We start from the raw sequence: 17,151 nt of genomic DNA on the forward strand, positions 1-17,151 counted from the left end.
GGACCTCTCAGCCCCTCCCCCATCCAGGCCCTCCCCAAGGCTCTTCCTTTGGGTCGAGGGCATCAGCATGACCCAGCTCTGGAGGCCAGCCAGGGATGTTCACTGCCCTAGGTGCCCTCAGCCCCAGCCTATTTGCACCCATCCTCTGGCCATCCCACTGCTGCAGGGCACTGGCTGCTGTGACCATTGCTCCTGCTGTCCCAGGACCCACCTCCATCCAGCCACAGTGATTTGACACTCAAGGTGGCTGACAGTCCTTCTCTCTTAAGACACTCCAGGTGCTGCTGCTGCTCTTCCCTTCATCTTTCTGGTGGCCCTGAGGTGGTCTCTGTCCACCTCTACAGCCACCCCCTTTCCCTGTGGCCCCTCTCCCAGTTGCTCTGGCCTCCGCCCCGCACCTGGGCTCCGCCCACCTTCTGCTCATCAAGGTTCTGGACTCTCCCCGAACACCCCAAGTGCCCACTGCCACCTCCCTAGCTGATCACATCACCCCTAAAAACTGGCCTCACAGAACACGTCAGGATCCCCAATGTTCTTTGAACCTTTTGCTTGTTTCTTCCTGGAACCTGCTCCTGCATGTGCCAAGAGGACCTCCTCTGTCCTGCTCTCTGCTGCACCCAAAGCCCTGAGACAGGCCCCAGCTCCTGGCACGCTCAATAAATATTTTTATGGGAACAAAAGCTCCCAGTTCCCCATCACCGATTTTAGTCTTAAGCTGAAGATTCTAGGCAAAGTAAAGGTTTTTACTTTCTTTTGTATATAGTAAGATAAAAATCTGTTTTGGTTGCTCCTGTTTTCCTGATTGGGAATTGAAAGATCAAAGAAAGTAGGAAAATAAATTCGATCAACAGCCTCAGCAGAGAGCAGGACATGTCTCCAACGTCTCAGCCTCTCCCCAGAGGGGAAGTTTCAAATTTGATACTGAAAATGCTTTGGGGCTCTTTTCAGCAACTGAAATTTTTGGTAAACTATGCATAACACAACTTACCATTTGAACTGTTTTTACATGTACAGTCTATGGCATAAAGTACATTCATACTTTATGTAACCACCACCGTTTTTTGTTTTTTTTTTTAATGCTGCACTTGTGGCCTATCAAAGTTCCCAGGCTAGGGGTCCAATTGGAGCTGCAGCTGCCACAGCCACCGCAACGCGGGATCAAAGCTGCATCTGTGACCTATGTTGCACCTTGTAGCAACATGGGATCTTTAACCCACCGAGCGAGGCCAGGAGTCCAACCTGTGTCCTCAGAGACACTATGTCAAGTTCTTAACCCACTGAGCCACAACGGGAACTCCAGTTCTGTTCTACTGTTTCTGAATTGGACTACACAAGGTGGCTCGTGTAAGTGGAGTCATACTATATTTGTCGTCTTGCAATGGGCTTGCTTCGCTCAGCAAAATGTTTGCAACATTCATCCATGTTGAACCAGGTGTCAGACTTTCCAAGGGTGAATAACATCCCATTTATGTGTATATACATTTTGTTTTATCCATTCTCCCGTCCATGGACACCGAGTTTGCATCCACCTCTTGGCTACTGTGAATAGTGCTTTGTGAACACAGTGTACACGCATTTGTTTCACTTCCTTTGGGTGTATGCCTAGAACCTGAAGCCTTTTTCAGCATTGTTCAGTATTGGGGAAGGGGGTTTCCTTCACCCAGATCGAGCTTCTAAGTCAGTAACCTGAGAAGATTCCAGGAGCCAGGCACTCTCAGAGGTACTCCTTGCAGGAGACAGTTCCTGATTCACAGCACACTCGCCCTCCCCGTTTAGGCCCCCCCACAACCAGGGCAAAGAGAAACTCAAAGCCAGCGAACCAAGCATTCCACTCCAAAATCTCTCCCACTCAATCTCCAATAAAGACCACACCAATGTAAAAATGAGACATCTTTATTAAGAGCTAACATGCTTTCAAAGTTCACACATGCCAACAGGCAATGGGACTACCACATGGGTTCTAAAATCACGGACAGGCACACAAACCAGCCTGCAAACATGCACCAGCCCCCTAAGCCCTGAGTCCTTAGATCTGGAGTAAGCCTGCTCCCGCCGCAGGAAGCCCCACACTTACCAGCATGGCCCTGCTGCTGGGTTGCTCCCAGCAATTGGCCTGATGGAGGGGTCAGGACACCCAGCCACGTGGTCCAGCAGGACAGAGCTGGTCTCCGCACTTCATCACAGTAGCCATGCCCCCAGGACAAGGAAGAGCTCCCCCCGCCCCCACCTCCAGGACAGGGCAGGTCCATCCAGGCAAGTGGCCAGCAGCCTGGTTCCCAAGCCTGGCTGCTCATTCCTGTCAACAGAGAGCTGGATACAAAGTCCTGATTGGCTGAGCCACGGGTCCATCACATCAGCACCTCGGGGAATGCCACCTGACGAGGTCGCTTTCTATAGGCTCCCCAGGGGGGGACCACAGCGGCCATCTCTTTCCCAGGTCTTACCTTCCCAGACGCCGCCCTTAGTTCTGATGGAAACGCGTGGCATGTCTGACACAATTCATGAGTATGATGTCCCACACAGGATGCTTAGTTCCTATCACTGGTTTGTGAAGGGTTAAAAAAAAATTAAGTGGAGTTCCTGTTGTGGCTCAGTGATAAAGGACCCGATTAGTATCCATGAGGATGCGGGTTTGATCCCCGGCCTCGCTCAGTGGGTTAAGGATCTGGTGTTGCCAGGAGTTGTGGTGTAGGTTGCAGACGCGGCTCGGATCCCGCGTTGCTGTGGCTCTGGTGTAGGCCGGCAGCTACAGCTCTGATTCGATCCCTAGCCTGAGAACTTCCACATGCCGGGTGCGGCCCTAAAAAGACCAAAAAAAAAAAAAAAAAAAAAAAAAGAGCACCCAGATTTCATAAAAAAATTTATTTTCATATAAAAGTGCCAAAATATCCACCAAAGTCAATCTAGTTCAACAACCAGTTTACTCTAGTAATCCAAACACAAGCCTCTTTATTCACATTGTTTAAAAGTCAGAATTTTTGTTTTCACACATTCCCACAGTAGCTCGAGTCTCTGGACAGCGGGAAGCTGGCGTTCCTGTTGGCTGTGCTAGTCCATATGTCCAGGTTCATGTAGGCACGGAACGGGTTGAACCCGGGGTAGTACTCCTTGCACACGACCGCCTGGTTCTCCATGTGCGCCGGGTGTTCTGCAGCGGGGTTGATGGGGCAGCAGTTCTCATAGACGTCGCTTTGCGGGGCCCAGATGGAACCAAAAAGTCCAGACATGGGAGACAGGCTTCGGGTGCTTGTGAGGTAGGGCTGAGGTGTACATGGGGAGGGGGGAAAAAAAAAGGTTCATAAAAATAAGGAAACCTTAGAAAGGCAATGTTAAGGCTGGGATGCCACCAAGGCAGTTATCCAAGCAACCTGGAAATTCCTACAATATTGTCAATGGGCCGGGTTGCTTTGACTGCAAATACAAGGTCGTGAAATTCCCATCAAGCTCAATAAACTTATTTCAACCCAAGGAAGGACCCAGAGGTCAAAAGCCCTCTCTCTGTAAAAAAGAGCTGAGTGCAAGTGAACGGGAGTGGGGGGAAGAAGGCCAGAGGCAGGAAGCCCTCAGGTCCCCCACTGACCACCCCTGACCTTCCTGCAATGTTCATCTCACCTCCTCCCACAGACGAAAGGTCAGTAAAGCTGCAGGAACACCAGCCTTCTGGCCCAAGTTCAGTTTCACTGACAACCATCAGTCCTTGGTGTGGTTTGGGGTGTCTTGGCTGCAGCACCTGCCAGCAGCCCCTCCCCCACCCATCTGACTCTGTGTGATGCCCTGGCAGAGGGCAACAGGCCAGGCTCTGGCTGATCCGAGCCCTACTCTAAAGCCCCAGTGAGATCAGGAGGGAGGCAACTGCAGAAAGAACCAGGTCCCAGCAGGGTTGGGCAGCACTGACCGGAGAGCTGATGAGACCGGCATGTCCCCAGGCGGTCGGCACGTTGGGGGGGCTGTTCCAGGCCAACTGGGAGCTGTGGTCAATAAAGTCTGTCTGAACTTCGGCAGGAGTGGGGTAGTTCATGTTTTCTATGAAAAAATGGGAGACAGCGACAGGTGAAGATTCCTCTGCAGAGAACAGCATTCTCAAAAAAAATAAAAAATAAAAAAAACCCCACAAGCTTTCAAGGCCTTCCTATACTGACAAATTAAAGACACACATAAAATCATTGTTCCAGAGGGAGTTCCATCATGGCTCAGCAGTAATGAACCCAACTAGCATCCATGAGGATGCAGGTTCGATCCTGGCCTCACTCAGGGGGTTAAAGATCCCGCAGTGCCGTGAGCTGTGGTGTAGGTCACAGACGTGGCTTGGATCTGGTGTTGCTGTGGCTCTGGTGTAGGCTGGCAGCTGCAGCTCAGATTTGATCCCTAACCTGGGAACCTCTATGTGCTGTAGGTGCGGCCCTAAAAAAGAAAAAAAAAAAAAAAAAAAATTTGTTCCATGAGACACATCACCTGGGAAGCCCTCAAGCAAGGAAGTTCTTCCTCTGGGCTTGACCTTCTGTTCTGGATCATTTTGATGGGACTCTTTCTAGTACAAAAAATACACTATAAAGTATTACTGCACTTTTATAGTAGTAAACACCGCTATATATTTAATAGTGTCAAGATTCTTACCAGTTCTTAAATTTTTCTTTTATTGCCTCTCAGGCCAGACCATCTGCACATACACCACGTGCACTGATAAAAGCAACAGCAAACTGAGCCCTTCGCCACATCAGTAAGAAGCTAAGAAACAGCTTCCCGCGCAGGAGGAGAGTTCCCACAGCACCCCCTGGTGGTGGGTATGGAGCACTGCGTGTATCAAAACCCAGGGAACTGTGTAAGCGTCTGTACTTCTAATTGAGTCCAAGCATCTGCAGTTTCCCCTCCAAGCTCCTTTCCTTCCCTCTGCAGCACCACCCAGGGGTGTATGAGTCAGGACATGCTGGGGAACAAGCAGGTAAATGTTCTATCTCACCTGGGGACTCACTGGCCTAAAGAAGGTAAACCTACAAGCAAAGCCCAAGCCTCCCGATGAATAATCCACAGTGTTAGGTCCTACATAATCCAAATGACCCCAATTTGAAGGGCTAGACTGCTTAGGGTTATTTGTAGAAGCCTCAGCCTCCTGGGTTTGGAGGGCTTGTTGAAGCCATATAAAATGACAAATGGCAAGGAGCTCCTTGGTGGCTCAGTGGGCTAAGGATCCAGTGTTGTTACTGCTGTGGTTTATGTGGCTTGATCTCTGGTCCAGGAATTCCCATATGACACAGGCACAGCTGGAAAAAAAATGACATACAGAAGGGAGTTCCCTGGTGGCTCAGTGGGCTAAGGATCCAGTGTTGTCACTGCTGTGGTTTATGTGGCTTGATCTCTGGTCCAAGAATTCCCATACGCCACAGGCACAGCTGGAAAAAAAATGACATACAGAAGGGAGTTCCCTGGTGGCTCAGTGGGTTAAGGATCCAGTGTTGTCACTGCTGTGGTTTATGTGGTTTGATCTCTGGCCCAGGAACTCCCATATGCCACAGGCACGGCTGAAAAAAAAAAGACAAATGGCAGGCGTGCCCAGCTGGACCCACCTGAGGTCCCCTGGCTCCTGGAAAATCAAGAGGCTCACTGTCAAGGCACACTTTCGCAGCTGGTGCCTAAAGTCCACACCCCTCCTGCTCTGACTTTCTGGGAATAAAAGAATGGCACTGGGCCTGTCCAAACAGCTTTTACCTTCTGGAAAGGCATTGTAGTCATTCAGTTCCAACGGACAGTAAACGCTGGGAAACTGGCCTTCACACGCTGCATTCCAGTCGATGAAACTGTGGCCAAAAAAACAAAAGGTCTGGTTTCAGAAATGGGATGTCAACGGAGCAAGGAAAGAGGAATACACAATTAGCATTACTCCCAAGTCCTCAATTTTGGAAAATAAAAGAAGTACTTTATCATCTCAGAAGCAAAGACTTACTAACTCAGAGCTCTCACCAATGACACCACTGCAGGATGGGCGGCTCAGACTGGATGCCCACTTTCTTTAAAATAGGGGTGATGTACAACATAGGGAATATAGTTAGTAACCCTGCGATACTCCGTGTGGTAAGAGATGGTGACCAGGCTCCCATGGTGATCACTCTGTGATGTATGAAACTATGGAATCACCATGTCGTACACCTCAAGCTAATATAATATCATCTGTCAGTTGTAATTCAAAAAAATGTTAGAGATGGAGTTTGATCTGTTGAGTACAGAGAGCCAAGGATTCAGGGAAGAGAGGGAAGAAGGGGAGCTATTCTTTAAACCAGACAACAGAAGAGCCAAGAAGTTATGCCATGGATGGGAGTTCCCGTCGTGACTCAGCGGAAACGAACCCGACTGGCATCCACGAGGATGCAGGTTCGATCCCTGGCCCTGCTCAGTGGGTTAAGGATCCAGCGTTGCCGTGAGTTGTGGTGTAGGTCACAGACGTGGCTCAGATCCCACACTGCTGTGGCTCCAGTGGAGGCTGACAGCTGTAGCTCTGATTTGACCCCTAGCCTGAGAACTTCCATATGCTGCAGGTGCAGCCCTAAAAGGACAAAAAAAAAAAAAAATTCTGCCATGAGTAAGAGGAATGGATCAAAAACCGTCTTTCAAAAGAACTACAGAGAATCCTCATCTGTAGTTAAGGATAAGCCATGTAAGTAGGACCAATATTTGAAAGAGAAAATTGCCCTCACTGCTAATTAAAAGGTATTTTATTCTCAAGAAACAAAAACAAAACCCACCCACGTTTAAGTCTAACTAGAGGCAGAACCCCTGGCCTTGGCCTTGTCAGCATGTGGGACACTGGCTCCTGCCAAGGGTCCCTGCACACCCGGGGGCTCAGCATGCCCATTACCAGAGGCCCACTCTGAGCTCAGGGCAGAGTCAGCACTCACCCAGACACCACAACTACACAAACTCTGATCCATGGGAGATACCTGGTTCACCACCACGATGTGGATTTTCATAGGAGAAACAAGAAAGTGAGTATCTCTGTAATAAGCTGAACCAAAAAACCCATATGGATCCTCATTAAACAGAGATATTACCATTTTCTCAAATTTTCACTATTGGATAACATATCCAACAGCAAAATTGTAACTAACTGGAAAAAACCGCCATTGTGTAACTATTTCCCAATACTCAAATGATCTGATCTTTACACATTTTAAATGTGTTTAAGATGATCGGTTGCAGGAAAATGGAAACTTTTGTTCCGTCAGCGGGTAGGAATTGTGAGCGACTGTTTTTGTTTTTTTCAGTGCTGCCTCTCATACATTAATGGATTATCTTTTCCATTTAAAAAACAGACACAGGTTGCATTACTTGTTCCCTTCCATGCTTGTAATTTCTAAGACATCACATATTGACCCCTAAAGGCAAAGGCAGAGGTCATCGCTGGAGACAGACGCCTGGGCCCAGAGGTTGTCAGGACAATGGCGGGCCCGACTCCAATTCCCAGTGCAACCCTCTGGCCCCAAGGCCACCATCAGGGTCAGGTCATACCTGCTCTGCCCTGGGGCGGGTGCCTGCAGGACACTGTTCTCCAGGGCACAGTTGAAGCCGCTTGTCACACACACGGGCTGCGCGGGCCACAGGTCTCCCGAGGGGTAAAGACCTAGGGGAGAAAAGCAGCCTCTCAGTCCACCTCTTTCCAGCTCGGCCCTGGTCCACCCTCCCTGCAAGGCCAGGGAGGTGCCTCCTCCTCCAGGACGCACGCCCCATGTCACCCACACAGGCTGACCACCTCTGCCTCCCCCAGCCGGGGGCCCCTGCAGGATGGAGAGTGGGAACAGCGGGCTGCTTTGACCTGTCCCTCACACAGGGTACCACTGTCCTCTGGCCTGGATCACAGGACGATTGTGATGACTCGAGAATGTGGGGGTCTGCTTTCTCTAAGACCCCATCACAGCCCGAACAAGTTCACATTCCAGTAAGCGGAGAAAACAACAAACAAAAGAAGCAAGAAGTGGGGAAAATGGTGACGTTACAGCCTCAGGGATGGGACACAGGGATTCTGTGGCTGGTGAGGATGGGGGGTGGGGAGGGTGGACGAGCTCAGCACCTGGGGAGGGAACCCTCAGCCCCCAGGAAAGAATGTGTCCCAGTACAGCACTCCCAGCTGTGCACGCACCTGCCTGCCGAGGCTGCCAACACCACCTTACAGTTCTGAACTCCATTTGATCAGTACCCCCGTGACCTTCCCGGCGGGGTGGGGGGGTGGGGGGGGAGAAGAAGGCTCCCACCCTGCCTTCTCCCGCCTTCACTGCCATGGCTGTCGCTCAGCCATCTGTGGGAGGGGTGGATGGATGGGTGGTGGCATGGATTAAAGGGACAGCCTGGCCATCTGTGCACAGGCCGCAGCTCCACAAAGAAATGTGAGACTCAACTGTCCAAAACGCATTGGGAACCCAAGGATTTACAGCTAGCTGGGCCATGCTGGGGGCCTCCCTCACTGAGGCACGTTCACTTGCGGGGAGCCCGACCCTGGCTTTCCAGGCAGGAGGTACCCCCAGGCCTGCACCTCTGTGCAGGAACCAGCAGCCCTCCTGTACACCCGGAGACACGCAGCCCAGGGCCAGCAGAGAAACCTCCCAGCGACTAAAGAAATGCCGCCAGGAGACCACACAGCCTCCACAGCCGTGGGGGCCTCTCAAGAGACGAGGCTGCCCTTGGCTCCTGAGGGAGCCCTCCAAAAGGATAACTTCCTGTTCACGCGCATCCTCCAGGAAGCACAAGGGAGCCCGGCCGTCAGGAAAGGGGGGCGAACTTTGCTGACATCAGCTGAGGTGCTCAGACACCCTGCTAGGCCAGAGGACATCCAAGGCAGCCTCACCCGCTAGCCCAAGATGTCCTCCTGATGTCGCAGCCCAGCCGCCCCTGCCAGGCCCTGCTGGCCCTGGAACCAGTGCAAGGCTGTGGCAGGAGAGCCATCCGCTCCCAAGGCTGCCCTCGTGGGTTGCAGAGCTGGCCCAGCACGAGGCGGGGACTCCATGGGGTGTAGCTGGGGTCAGGCCTGCAGGGTGGCCGCCTCCTGCTGCACGAGTTCTGTGGAGCAGCTGCGACTAGATGCTGCAAGGGCCAACGAAAAGCTTTGGCTCCCTGTGCCCTCGTGAGAAACAGAAGCTAGGACCACATACACAGAGATGAAGGGGGGTGTGGTGTGAGAGACAATTTCTGTGGGTGTCACATTCCTGCTCCTGAGAGCAGACACTCTGGCTGCTCGTGCTCTGACTTCACAAGGATGTGGCTCAGCAAAGCCTCCAAGGACAGAGACGGGCTCTCCCTTTCGAGCCTGGTGCAAGCTGGCTTTGTTCAACATGATAAAGCTGATGTCTCCTGCCTGCTATAGAAAATAATTTAGGCTCCCCTAGGTTCGGGGCTCCTCTCCTGTAATGCAACCACTGAACAGGTGCAGGCAGCCACCTGGGGGCTTCTGCGTTGCCCCTAAGAAATCGTGGCGAGGGGGCTTGAGAGGGAGGAGGACTCCAAGGCGCTCAGGCTGTTTGTTGTGCTGAGCAGCCTTTGCCTCTGACCAGGGTGGTGGTGGTGGGGGGTGTCGCTTGTCTCGGGGCAGCAACTACAAAATCTGGGCAGTCGTACTTGTTAGCCCACGTAGACACCTCAGACCGCTCCCAGTTCTCGACAGTGGCGGGATCTGACTCACCGTCAACACCACCACTCTGGCAGTGTGTCAAAAATGGACAGTAAGGTGGAGTCCCCACACGTGGCTCAGTGGTAATGAACCTGACCAGTATCCATGAGGATGCAGGTTGGATCCCTGGCCTCGCTCACTGGGTTAAGGATCCGGTGTTGCCATGAGCTGTGGTGTAGCTCACATATATGGCTGGGATCTGGTATTACTGTGGCTGTGGTGTAGACCAGCAGCTGTAACTCTGATTCCACCCCTTGCCTGGAAGTTCCATGTGCCGCAGGTGTGCCCTGAAACAAACAAACAAAAAACGGGAAAAAAAAAAAGACGGCAAGGTCACGACCAATGTTAACCAGACTTATTGTGGTGATCATTTTGCACTACAAGTGTGTGCTGAATCATTGCGTTGTACCCCGGAACTAAGGTACTATGTCTGTTATATCTCAAAAGAAAAAACAATTAGATGGTGAGGAGAAGCAGAGAGCCCCCGAGGGAGGCTGTGTGATACCCCAAGTGACAGGTAAGATGCAGGGAGAAGTGACCAGATTCCGGATCCAGGTGGAAGAAGAGGGCTGCGAGAGTAAGCCACAGATGACGGGAGGGGGACAAGGAAAAAAGTCAGGGGAGACCCAGACTGCCGGCCTGAGAAACAGGAGCGCCCGCGTGGTGGGACTGTGCAAGCGTCAGTCTGGAGCCTGTGCACCTGTGACTCCAGGGCAGAAGGCAGCGCTGGCTGTGCCAGGCCCAGGCTGGAGGTGCAGATGCGGAAGCTGTCCGGGGTTGCGGGGGTGTGACCCAGGCAAGCAAGGGCCTGGCTCCACAGGGACGGCACGAGAGGTGGGGGAGCTGAGGAGGAACCGCACGGGACCCCGAGGTCACAGCCTGAGCAGAAGGGCACGGTGGAGACCCAGAATGGGGGGCAGACTGTGGGACTTCGTGATGAGGGGGTCACAGGTGCCCCACAGATGCTGTTCAGGGCGTCGTCCTTGCACAGCCGGGCCCTGGGTGGTGGGCAGAACAGGAGGAAAGGAACCAGAGTCTTCCCAGGGCTCCTGCCAGAGAGGGGCACAGGGCTGCCAAACAAGGGGGTCAAGAGAGAGGGTTTGGCTGCTGTTCTGAAGATGGAGGTGTCACGTGTGTGCTGGCGGGAAGGAGCCGTGGGAGGAAATGGCTGAGCTGGGCCCTGCAGGGGAGGGCGGGCTGACAGCCTGAGGTAGGAGGAGGCCAAGGAGGCCCAGAGCCTCTGAAGGCCTCCAAGAGCTTTCCTCCTCCCAGGGGAGAGGGCAGTGCGGCCACAGGGAGGCAGGTGGCCAGCTGTGTGAGCCCAGCTGTGTGAGCCGGTCTCTGGTCTTGTTCACCTGCATGGACACAGGTGCAGGAGCTGGGGAACTGGGCAAGACCAGGAGGGAGAGCAGCACAGGCAGAGGAGGCCAGGCTGCCATGGAACAGAGGGCAGAGCACAGGGCAGGCACATGAGGGGCTGTGGAAGGCTGTGGAAGTGGACAGGACCAGGCTCTGCGGACAGGTGCTGTGAACAAGCACTATTTTTTTTTGGGGGGGGTGTCTTTTTAGGGCTGCACCTGCAACATATGGAGGTGCCCAGGCTAGGGATCAAATCAGAGCTGCAGCTACAGCAGGCCTATACCACAGCCACAGCAACGCCAGATCCTTAATCCACTCAGTGAGGCCAGGGATCGAACCTGCATTCTCATGGATACTAGGCGGGTTCGTTTCTGCTGAGTTACGATGGGAACTCCTGTGTTAACTCATTCTGACATGCGTTTTTTTTTTTTTTTTTCTCCCCACAATTAACTAAACCCTCCCTCCCCTCTGTGATCTCAAAGGAAACAGGCACTACCTTCTAACCCTTCCCAAATCTTGTCTAGGAAAGTACTGAATTTAACACTATTTCTTCATGGCACCTGCGACCTACCCCACAGCTCACAGCAATGCAGGATCCTTAACCCACTGATGGAGCCCAGGAATTCAACTCACATCCTCATGGATACTAGTCAGGTTCTTAACCCACTAAGCCACAAGGGGAGCTCCCTAGGCAGCCTCTAACGCCAGCATGATTTATGTGAGGAAAGGCCAGGGCTGGACAGCTTATCCTGCTGAGACTCCTGAGCCTGATTAGGCAGGAAGGAGGCAAGGAAGGGAGCAGTAAAAGGAGGCCCTGGGGGGGACACCTGGACAGACCCCCTGAAGGAGCAGCTTTCCTTCCCACTGGTTGGGCCCCACGTCCATACCCCGGGGCCTCTGTCCTATCCCACCCCCAACCCCAGCCAGCAGACGCTCAGCGATTGGTCAGAGGGAGGCCGGTTGATGGGCTTCCGTGAAGAGGGGAGGGGACGAGGAGGCAGAGACAGGGGAGGTGGAGGGTGGCTGAGGGAGCTCCTCAAACTTCCTGGACCAGCTCTCCAGCCGGCCTGGCCTCCCAGCACCTCCCAATCCAGATGGAAACAGGGAATAAAGGTAGTGGCAGCCCGGAGAAAGCATCCCCTCCTTGCTCTGGGGCCACAGTTTCCCAGAAGGAGGTTCAGGATCCGTGAAGAAGGGGCCCCGAAGCACGAAGCCCAGGTGCAATGGGAACCAGCCCTGCCCGCCAAGCCTGCTCTGTCCCTCACCAGCCGGGCCTAGTGGACACTCAGCCAATGTCTGGAGCAAGAGCATCGAGCCTCACCTTTATCTTCCTCTGCACCTGCAGGCCCGGCAGGAAGGCTGGGACACGGAGCTTCCACGTACTGGGGGAGGCCCCTCACGTCTCTGCGCGGAGAGGGAGCAAGCAGGTGAGGAATGGCTTTTCGTACAAGGAAATACTGCATTTGCAGGGCCAAGTCTGAGGATATTTTTTTTTTCCTTTTGAGGGCCACACCCATGGCATATGGAGGTTCGCAGGTTAGGGATCGAATCGGAGCTGTAGCTGCCAGCCTACACCACAGCCACAGCAATGCCAGATCTAAGCCGCGTCTGCGACCTACACCACAGCTCATGGCAACACTGGGTTTTTAACCCACTGAGCAAGGCCAGGATCAAACCCACAACCTCACAGACACTAGCCAGATTCGTTACCACTGAGCCACGACGGGAACGCTAAGACTGAATTTTTAATGTGAATTTCCCCTCCCAAAACATATAGACACTAGAGACACACAGAAATACACCCGGGAAAAGGCCGAGGGATGTTAAATTCCTAAGATCTGGCAAAGCTGTGTTTTAATAACAACAACAGCACAATTCTCACTATGGTAACCAAGGCAGTCTGCAGCCTGCCCCCCCACCAGCTGGCAGTGACCTTCCATCCCCGCCCCCTAACCAACAGCTCAGGCAGTGCCTTCCTGGTCCAGCTTGGTTTCCATGACACCCCCGTCCTCTCCGGGCGCCTAAAACCCAATTACGCTTCTCACTCTGCAGCCCTTTCCTCCTCACAGTCCAGCCCTGGCCCCCCCGGCCAGCTCCCCCTTCCCTCTCTCAGTAAACGGTGCTTGTGCAGTTTGTCCGAGGCTGTGAAACCATCACATGGTGAAGCTGGAAACACGTCTGTGTCCACTAAGTTACCGCCAACGTTTCTGAACTGTCGATGCTCAGCTTTATTTCAAGTCCTAGCCGAGAGGAGCTGGTCCCCATCCGCCAACTACTGGCCTGCCTGCCTTCAGGAACCAGGTCTTCTCTAATGTGGCCGCATCACTGAAAGGACCCGCGACGCCACAGACGCTCCCCCTTGAGCCTCCTGCCCAGAAGGACGGTGCGCTCTGAATTATTAGTAACGTCGGCTTTTACTCGCTGACATCCTTCAAAGGCCTTCCTGTTTGAGCTTGCAGAGCCAGAGAAACACACTGAGCCAAGCAGTACCTGAACCATATAGTAAAAGCTAGAAAATGAAAACACTTACGTGGGATTGCAGATGTTATGAGAAAGACTCAAGGAGATGGGAGCTTCAGAGGGAAAGTCATTTTGTGCGACACTGTCTCCTGCAAAGACACGAAAAGATAGTGCCCAGTTTTTATAAACGTAATTCAGCTGTACCACATGCTCTGTACTCCCGACGCAGACTGCTAACAGCCTGAACCTCTGCTGAGTGATTTTCCACTTTCGACTGATATTCACACACGCAGTAATTTAAAATTTTAATTAAAAAAATGTTTATGTCTGTCTATGTACGAAATTGGGCTCACTCTTCAAAAATACTTTGTCTTTTGGGTCTTTTACACCATTCCTTATATTGGGGGCATGTTCCTGCATTGATTATTGCATAACCTCCAAACCCAACGAGGTTGCATCTGAGGCTGTGGTTACAGCAGTGCCACCCTCCGCCTCGCATTCTCCACCTGTCAGCCTTATTCCCCAACCCCCAGCAAAAGCTGCACTTCTATTTTCCTGTCAACACTAAGGACCAATTTTGAAAAAGTCTCGCCTTGCGAGCCCGCCCTGCACCCGCATCTGGACCTTGTCTACACGGGCGGTGTTGTTCCCACGTAGGGCAGCGGAAGGAAAGGCTTATCATTTAGGTGTCAGGCACAGCACACAGTAGTGAAGAGATGGACAGTGTGTATCAGCAGCACTGGGATTTTCGGCGGGGTGGGGGTGGGGGGTCATTAGGCAAATAGGGTCTAATAAGGTGCCTGCAGGAGGAGCCCATGATGAGAAAAGACTGAGAAACGGACTGAAAACACAAGAAGGCATTTGTCTCAGTTCTTATGGTACCAGGGCCCTGGTCTCCCAGACAAGAGTTGCTGCTTTTTTGGGGGGGTGGGGTATGAAGGGAGAGGCTGCCTCTGTGGCACCTGCTGCCAGGGGTTGAATCGAGCTGCACCTGCAACCTACGCTACAGCTGCAGCAACACTAGATCCTTAACCCACAGCAGCAACTCCAACAAGAGGTTCTTTACAGGGAGCCCTGCTGGCAGGCGAGAGAGCCAGTCAGGGGGCCGAGGACGGAGGTGGTGGGAGGCGGCTGGGCTCTGGGGGACAAGCGGTTCCAAGGCATCCAGAAAACCCCATGACTCCCTGGCCCAGGTCCTGGGAGGTACAAAGGAGCCTGCCCCACGAAAAGCAAGCCCCCCCCCCGGAAGCCCCAGTGACCCCAACAGCAGCCCTGCCTCCCTGCCTGTCCTGATACAAAGCCTGACCGTGTGCTGTATTGACTATCACAGCAGAAAGGAGTGAATAAAAGCTTTACGCAGACATGGAGCTATAAAAAATGAAGCTGCGTGAAAAAGCAAGATGCGGCACGACGTATGATCTCCTTTATGTCGGTAAGAGCTATTCTTTGTTTTGTTGATGGATATATGTGAAATAAAATATGTGAACTAAAAGAAGACACATCACATCCATAACCGTGGACACCGGAGGTTCTCAAGGAGAGGAAAGTGGAACATAGTCTAAAACACTACTTCTTAAAAAATGAGGGGCAAATATGACAATGTTAAGAGTTGCCAATTCTGGGTGATAGAAAAAGAGATGCTTTTTTGACTTTTCCTGTATCTTTAAATTTTCAAAAGCAAGGGAGGACCACTGTTCACAGCAACATTATTCATCACACCCCGAAGGTTGTGTCCATCAGCAGAAGAAGAGATGGATAAAATGCAGTAAATACACAGCAGGGATTACTACGCAGCCTTAACAAGGAAGGAAGTCCTGACTCATCACAAGCATATGCCTTAAAGATCATACATGCTGGGTGAAATAAACTAGTCACCAAAGAAGTCTTGCGTGACTCCACTTAACAGATACCAGAGGATTCAATGCATAGAAAGGAGAAGAGAGATTTACAGGGCTGCAGGGGAGGGTAAGGGAGGGCTATGGTTTAAAAGGGACCCAGGGGAGTTCCCGTCGTGGCGCAGTGGTTAACAAATCCGACTAGGAACCATGAGGTTGCGGGTTCGGTCCCTGCCCTTGCTCAGTGGGTTAACGATCCGGCGTTGCCGTGAGCTGTGGTGAAGGTTGCAGACGCGGCTCAGATCCCGCGTTGCTGTGGCTCTGGCGTAGGCTGGTGGCTACAGCTCCGATTCAACCCCTAGCCTGGGAACCTCCATATGCCGTGGGAGCGGCCCAAGAAATAGCAACAACAACAACAACAAAAAAAAGACAAAAAAATAAAAAAAATAAAAAAAATAAAAGGGACCCAGGAAGAGTTCCCGTTGTGGCTCAGTGGTTAACGAACCCGACCAGCATCCATGAGGATGCAGGTTCAATCCCTGGCCTTGCTCAGTGGGTTAAGGATCTGGCGTTGCTGTGAGCTGTGGTGTAGGTCGCAGATGCAGCACAGATCTGGCATTGCTGTGACTGTGGTGCAGGCCGGCGGCTAGAGCTCTGATTCCACCCCTAGATTGGGAACTTTCAAATGCCAAGGGTGCACTCCCTAAAAATAAAGTAAAAAAAAAAAAAAAGAAATAAAAGGTAGCCAGTTTCTGTTTGGGGAGGGAAAAGGGTCTGAGGGTAGCAACAATGTGAAGGGACGTACTGCACTGAATTGTACACATCAAACTGTGAAAATGGTACACTTTACGTTATGTCTTAACATAGTAAAAAAATGTAGAAGCAAAAAAATGTGGGAGTTCTTTGAACTGTTCCTGAGACTTAAAAAAAAAAATACCACCACTACCACCAAAGGGGATAGGTGAGGGGAGGGATGGGTTGGGGGTGGGGGATTGGCATGCACACCGTTCTACACGGAATGACTGGCCAACCTGCTGTACAGCACAGGGAACTCTATCCAGGACTGTGTGATAATCTAGGTGGGAAAAGAATCTGAAAAGCGATGGATGTGTGGACATGCATAACCAAATCACCCCACTGCACAGCGGGAATTACACAACCGTGTAAAACAACTAGACTTTGATAAAACTTTTTTTAAAAAAAGGAGTTCCCTTGTGGTGCAGGAGATTAAGGATTCAGCGTTGTCACTGCCATGGCACGGGTTTGATCCCTGGTCCAGGAACTTTTGCATGCTGTGGGCATGCACAAAACAACCTTAAAAAAAATAATAATAATAATGGAAGGAGGGAGGGAAGGTGGGAGGAAGGAAGGAAGAAAAAGAAAGTGGCTAAAATCCAAAGCAAACCCCCTGATGCACAGCAGAAAGTGACCCTGGGCCTGGAGTGGGAGGACACTCACCGGGTGGTAGGAAATGCGGAGGGCCCACTGCAGGCCGCTTGTCCCCGTCGGAGCTGCTGGTGCTGCTCCAGCTGCCCCAGCTGCCCCGGCTGGCACGCACACTGCCCGAGGAGCTGCCACAGTCTGAGCTGGAGTCTGAGCAAGACTTCTCGGCATTCTGCTTCCCAGGATTCTGGTAGTAGCCGTCTGCAGGGAGGGAGGAGGGCCATCTTTCACTGACACAATTTCTCATCGAAGGAGAGAAGTTATGAAGAAGGCAAGGTTCAATGCCAGGATCTGCTACTCTGCTCATCCAGCGCGGAGAGACAGGTTCACTGTAACAGACCGTGGGCCCTTAAACAGCCCTTAAACAGCAGTGGGGTGGCAGGGAGTTCCCGTTGTGGCTCAGTGGAA

General features: G+C 52.2%; 1 protein-coding gene across 2 annotated transcripts in view; it reads right to left on the reverse strand.

Annotated features, from left to right (window-relative positions):
• Positions 1–2,847: 2,847 nt before the first annotated feature.
• Positions 2,848–17,151, reverse strand: part of TMEM131L (transmembrane 131 like) — a 177,343-nt gene continuing 163,039 nt past the window's right edge. For both annotated transcript variants that reach the window (XM_084972625.1, XM_021101486.2), the window contains 7 exons: positions 16,759–16,944; positions 13,536–13,614; positions 12,327–12,409; positions 7,498–7,609; positions 5,704–5,792; positions 3,896–4,023; positions 2,848–3,260 (listed from right to left, as the gene is read on the reverse strand). In XM_084972625.1, the coding sequence (XP_084828751.1) occupies positions 2,985–3,260; positions 3,896–4,023; positions 5,704–5,792; positions 7,498–7,609; positions 12,327–12,409; positions 13,536–13,614; positions 16,759–16,944 (953 nt within the window). In that variant the 3' untranslated portion in view covers positions 2,848–2,984. The remainder of the gene's footprint in view (positions 3,261–3,895; positions 4,024–5,703; positions 5,793–7,497; positions 7,610–12,326; positions 12,410–13,535; positions 13,615–16,758; positions 16,945–17,151) is intronic.

The sequence above is a fragment of the Sus scrofa genome, chromosome 8 (assembly GCF_054392235.1).
Source record: "Sus scrofa isolate SSC_HxYL_T2T_F1_AM1 chromosome 8, Sscrofa_HxYL_maternal_Yorkshire_Landrace_v2.0, whole genome shotgun sequence".
Lineage (NCBI taxonomy): Eukaryota > Metazoa > Chordata > Mammalia > Artiodactyla > Suidae > Sus > Sus scrofa.